General features: G+C 55.0%; 1 protein-coding gene across 8 annotated transcripts in view; it reads left to right on the forward strand.

Annotated features, from left to right (window-relative positions):
* Positions 1–5201, forward strand: part of LOC131584202 (protocadherin gamma-A4-like) — an 86882-nt gene extending 81681 nt beyond the window's left edge. For all 8 annotated transcript variants that reach the window (XM_058849092.1, XM_058849088.1, XM_058849093.1 and 5 more), the window contains one exon: positions 2765–5201. In XM_058849092.1, the coding sequence (XP_058705075.1) occupies positions 2765–2991 (227 nt within the window). In that variant the 3' untranslated portion in view covers positions 2992–5201. The remainder of the gene's footprint in view (positions 1–2764) is intronic.
* Positions 5202–6000: the final 799 nt, after the last annotated feature.

A 6000-nucleotide genomic window follows, 5' to 3' on the forward strand; every position in this document is an offset into this window, starting at 1 on the left:
GCACAAGTTTTTTCCTCCAGCACAGCTTTTTCGTGTCACCCTCGCTCTCTGTCCCTCATTTCTGCACTATCTTTAAGCCAATAGTGTTGATTGGAGCAGCCTTTGATTAGGGGCAGCACTAATTTCCCATGAAGCTTTGTGCTACCCATCCCTGAGTGTGATTTCCTGGCCTTTTAAATAATCCTTATCTTTCACTGCCACCCCCTGAGCTCTGTTGGAGCCCTGGGGTGACAGGTGGGACACAGTGACACAGGTGAAGCCTTGGATCCCTTACCCTGGGGTTTTCCTTGGCTTCAGCAGGAGGCAGAGCTGGCTGTGCCAGGCCAAGCCTCCACCATCCAGTCCTTCCAGGATTAAATCCCTTTCCCAATGGTTAAATCACCCTCACAAGTCAGAGTATCTGGGGACCTGGTTTTTCCCCCAGGGCTGTGACCTTGCTGTAGGGTTCTGTCTCCCTTCCCATCCATCCTTCCTGTGGATCTTCCAGCCTTGCAACCAGGAACAATATGCAAAACCAGTGTTTTGAGCGATCTGAATGGGCAGAGGCAGCTGCTAGGGCAGCCTGAGGAGCACAGATGCTCCAGGACACCAGACACTCAAGGACAGACATCCTGTCCTTAAAATACTCTGGCTCCCAGCGAGAATTTAGAGAGGTGCCATGGGACGGTGGGGGAGCAGACGGAGAGGGGGGTCCCTGTCCCCCCAGGCAGGGCAGACACGCTATATTGGGTGCCCTGAAAGCCCCACCAGCAGCTGCAGCAACACCTGCTCTGGAGCTGCCCTCGGCCTCCCCTCTGCCCACGGGGGCGATGGAGCCACTCTCTGGTTATTTTTACCAAAGCCCAAATCCTTGTTTTCCTCCTCAGGACCATTTGGGATAATGACAGGCTGCTGGTAGAGGCTGAGCGTGACCTTTCCAGCTCAAGTGCTTTGCTTGGCAAGAGCACCTCGGTGCCCATTTATAACCCTCTATTGTTCCTGTTCTCTCTCTTCTTTTCAGCCTTAATGCCAGTGTTACCTAGAAACAGCCGGTCACCCTTGCCCAGGGCCGACTGGCAGGCTGGGAACTTCACCAGCGCCTTTTTCTCCCTGGTGGAAGCTGTGCTGAGACTGCAGATTAATTCATGGGGACTTGGGTGGTGCTGCCACCCTCAGCTCTTCACTGCTCAGAGCCCTGGGATGGCCCCAGAGGGTCACTGGGCAGCAATATCCAGGGAAGGGAAGGTGCCCTAGTCCACCCAGCCTCTCACTGGGCTGATTCCAGCTGGGACAGTCCAGAAAAAGCAATTCTCCCTTGGCTGGAGGCTGTAGTCCAGCTGTGAGATGGTCCCTGCACATCTCCAGTCATCCCATCCCATTTCTAACACCTCCATGGGTATGTGAGTTGGTTGCTAATGAAGTGAGCTGCTGCTGAGGCAAAGGAAGATTAGCAATAAATATCACTAATTACAGACACATCTCCCCAGCATAAGGTCCTCCGAGCCCTGCTGGGTTTGGAACCCATTTCATGGGGACTCTGGATGAGTTCTCCTGCAGTGAATGCTTCCAGAGCAGGAAGTGAAAGGCATTTCCCCATGCTGGGTCGCTGTGTTTGTGCACCACAGCCCCTGCCCCAGTGCACAATATCCTGCCTGTTTTCAGCCTCGCTGTTTTTCCCTCCCTGCTCTCTCCAACAGAGCAGCTGCAACTTTTCAAGCTGCAGTTGCTCCATCCTTCTGACCCCTGCAAAGGGAATGTGCACGCAGCCATATTTCAGGGGGATGGTGGGATGTGGTCCAGCTTTTTGTCCTGCTGCCTTAGGCACCTCCATCTGCTTAGGAAAAAGCAAAGGCAGAGCAGAGGCGTGCACAGAGCTGGTCTGGAGCGACGAGAGACGCGAGGGGACCCAGCCCACCACCTCTGCTCATTGTTTTTCTTTGTTCCCACAATCTCTGTGCCTGGAAAAGGAGGGAGCAGCACTCTGGGCTCTGCTTTGGGACCTTTGGGTGCCCTTGCTGGGCTTCCCCATCCTCCAGGACAGCCTGGCCCCAGCCATGAGCATGAGGCAGTTAAAGGGCTGAGATGGGAGCCACGGTCTCTCCTACAAAGGCTGAGTTTCAGCAAACCATTTCTGAGCAGGGCTGTGCAAGGATCGCACCCTGAGCCGTGCACAGGCAGCTGCGCTGGAGCAGAGCGTGCAGCAGCTCATGGCAACAGCATCGCTTGAGCCCTGCCATCCCCCCGTGCTCACTTCTCCCCCATCTCCATCTGCTCTCCAGCATCCCGGGGGTGCCCTGTGCCCCTCCCCACTCCTCGCTCCGTGCTGGAGCTGTGCACAGCGACAGGAATGAATTCGCCTTCCCCTCCCCCTGATCTGGACCATCAGACACGCTCTGGCATTGATTTCCTTGGCGCTCGGCTTCCTAGAGCCATTTTGCGGTATTGCAGGGGAGGGGTTTTCTTTCTCATCTCCTGTGTGCTGCTCCCTGAATAAACCTGGCTGCAGAAAAATACCGCGGGCAGGGTTTTAAATGCGGCGGAAAAATAAATAAATATTGGATTTCTTTTAATGCATCGCTAATGGTGTGGCTGCACAATATGTTTGTAATGGGCCGTTCTGGGGGGGGGGGGGGGTTCTGTGCCCTCACAGCCCTGTGGGGAGCTGAAGGGTGATGTTGGTTTGGGTTTGACACCCTGTGGGGCTGCTGGGGCTTGGGGTGGGGGTCTCCAGCTGGCTTTAACATCCTGCCCTTCTCTTTTCCCCCTTCCCCGGTGTTCCCCGCAGAAGCTGCTGACGGTAACTCCACCCTGGGAGGCGGCAATGGCACGATGGGGCTGAGCGCTCGCTACGGCCCCCAGTTCACCCTGCAGCATGTCCCCGATTACCGGCAGAACGTCTACATCCCGGGCAGCAACGCCACCCTCACCAACGCCGCCGGCAAGCGCGACGCCAAGAACGCCGCTCCCGCCGGAGGCAACAAGAAAAAATCCGGGAAGAAGGAGAAGAAGTAGTGAAGAAGAAAAAAGGAGACCTTAGAGCTACAGGGCAGCCGGCTCCAGCACTCCCCCAAAACCACAGCCCAGGCCGGAGGACGAATGTGAATTTTTTTTGTGGTGCAAAAGTAGGAAATGCTGCGAATGTATCTCGTCATCATCAGAGCCGAGAGCAGGGGCTCGCTGCTCTCGGGTCTCATGATGAAAACCGATCCAGAATCTAAACCGAACGCAAACAAGTGCCCTGTGAATAACATTTTATACAATCCCTCGGGTATTAGGATATGCAAGGGAGGAAGGTCTTTTGCCATGTCTTTGGATCCGATTTTCTCCCAGGTAGTCCGAGAAAGGCACAAGGCTTGTGCTCGGCTTTGCCCAGTGTAAATAATTTTAATGTGGATCTTTTAATTTATGGCCCTTCAGCTATTTTTTGGAAAGGAAAAGGAAGTTCTTAGCTCAGAGCCCACGCTCCAGTTCTTTGCTCTTAAATTTTCCATTCGTAAAATTCACCCCCACTCAAAGATAGCGATGGATTTTGGAATTTGGAAGTTGGTAGGGAGTGCTTCAGTTCCTGCTTACCTGTCATCTGGGGAAAAAAAAAAGTGTTTATATTGCATGATTCAAAGGGAATATGGCAAAGCTGCATCCTAAACATTTTGTTTTGATTTGTTTTTCTTTTCGTTTTTTTAAAAGTGTAACCACTAATGGCCTGAAATTTGATAAGGAAAAAGCCCTCCTGCTGTGTGAGAGGCAGGGAATTCCACGAGGAGCACGCCGAGGCGTGCGGCAGCTGCCTCGGCGGTTCTAGGGGTCTCCGAAGAGCAGACACATCTCAAACCTTCTTTGCAGTAAATATTTATATGTACAGTCGATGTTCTTATGGAATTAAGGCTAAGAGAGCCTCGCTCCCCTGCGGCCAGGCCTGGCCAGGTCCCCCCCAGCCCAGGGGGACACGGGGACGACGTTTCACTGTCTGCACACGGTGTCTGCATGCACGTCCCTCACCTCACACCTGCACTAGCGCAGTAGCTCCACGGACCCGCAGAAGTCCTCGCATGCCCGCGTGGTGTGAACGCGCCGGCAGCCCGAGCCTCGCGCCGGGCCTGCCCTGGGGAAGGGGTGGGAGGGGGTGGGATGGCTCAGGCGGGGTGGGGGAAACTCATTATTGCTTCTAGTTGGGGCCCCAAAGGTGGTTTGGGGTGGTCGGGGGGTTCTACGAGGCGGTTCCTGGGGATCCGCGGGGCTGCCGGTGCATGGCTTTGGCGCAGAGTTGGTGACTGAGTAAGTGATGGTTGTTTTGGTGGCGTTTGGGGACCAGGTCCAGACGAGGGACCCAAGAGCAGGGGGTGACGCTGCAAAATGGGGGGCGATTATCGGGGGAGTGTCATGTGGGACCACGCGGGGCCAGCCCGGAGGAGGCGACGCTCCCGCTGGCTCTGGGCTTTGTACCCTGAGAGCAGAATTGAAGGATGAGGAGTAGAGTTTCTCCATGTGCCCATCACCAAAGCACCAGGCCAGCTTCCCATAGCAGAGCAGCTCTGAGCCCCCGGGGAAGGCAGGTGGGGGCTTTGTGTAGCCAGAGCCAGGAGAGGAGCTGTGGGGTGGCCAGGAAAGGGCCACACCGAGTTTCCCAGGGGAGTGTGTATCTTGTTTTTTTCCTTTTTTAATCACTAACACTTAACTCACCCGACCAGATCCAGCTCTTTCAGCCAGGCTCTCCCCAGCCCTGCCCCCTCCCCAAACCCAGGGCAGCAGGAGCATCCTCCGTGTTTCATCCGGATCCAGCCACCTCCGGCGCTGGCTGCACTGGGAGCGGTTCCCACCCTGTCCCCTGCAGCTGCCACCTACCCCCCCTCTAGAAACGCTGTAGCTGAATCGTAGTCTTTATATTTTCTTTTTAATCTGCAATCTGAGGTAGCCTAGTGAGTGTCGTGTATTTAGTGGCGTGTTATTTTTAATCGCGGTGACTAACTTGTGGACATCAGTATTTTCAATTTTCTCCGTATCTTCTTTCCATGTGGTCTGTGCTCCGAGTGTACGTGAAATGAAACACGTTTGCCCTTTCAATGTGTCTAATATTGAATTATACTTATATATTATATATATGCTTATATCCTTCTTATACCCATATAGACCAATGTCGATGTGTTACACGCAAGTTTTATACTCTAATATTTATATTGCTTTTTTCTTTGGGAAAAAAAAATAATAAAATGGTTTCTTCTGAATGAGTGGTATTTATTCTGGTGGGAAAAGGGAGGCACAGATGTTGCTGCTGACAGGGGATGGTTCAGCCCCTGCCTTGGCTCCAGCAGTGGGGATGCTCTCGGGGCACCCCCAGTCTCGTTTCCCCCAGGCCTGCTCTGGTGGCACCCCCATCCTTTGGTCTCCCAGGCCTTTGAGTGGAGGGTGACATGGCTGTGGGTCATGACTGAGGACGTGATGGGGTCCCAAGAAGATCCAGCTGCCCCTGTCCATCACTGCAGGGCTCTGGTCACTATTGCCCGGTCCTGGAGGATGGGGAGATCCCAGCTGGGAATCCATCACCCTTCCCCATCACCACCATCAGGAATCCACTCTCCCTTCTCCAGCCCCGCTCTGGTTTGCTTTCCGTGGTCTCCCCTCTCTGCACTCGGGGACAGCGGGTGGGAGAGCATTGACACATCGTGACCGGAGCTCCCTGGCCAAGACAATCCTCCCACCCTCTCCCTGCGGGGGTCCGGCACGGGCTGAGGAAAACATCCCGTGGCCCAGGGTGTCGCAACCCCGCAGGAAAAAAATAAACTGCTGCTGGCCAGATGTGAGGGGGAGGGTGGAGGAGCAGTCTCGGGAGACAGACAGACAGACAGACAGACAGAGCCCGGGGCTGGGCGATGGGGCCGGTCCCCCCTGATGGCAGAGCACAGGAGGTTTGGCTGGGGGTGCCACTCGGTGCCTGGAGCTGAGGGTCCCCAGGTGGGTGACGGTCACTGCTGGCGGGGAACAAAGAGGCTTTGCCGAGCTCCAGGGGTGGGTTTGGCTTGAGGA

Source organism: Poecile atricapillus, chromosome 13 (genome assembly GCF_030490865.1).
Source record: "Poecile atricapillus isolate bPoeAtr1 chromosome 13, bPoeAtr1.hap1, whole genome shotgun sequence".
NCBI classification, from domain to species: domain Eukaryota; kingdom Metazoa; phylum Chordata; class Aves; order Passeriformes; family Paridae; genus Poecile; species Poecile atricapillus.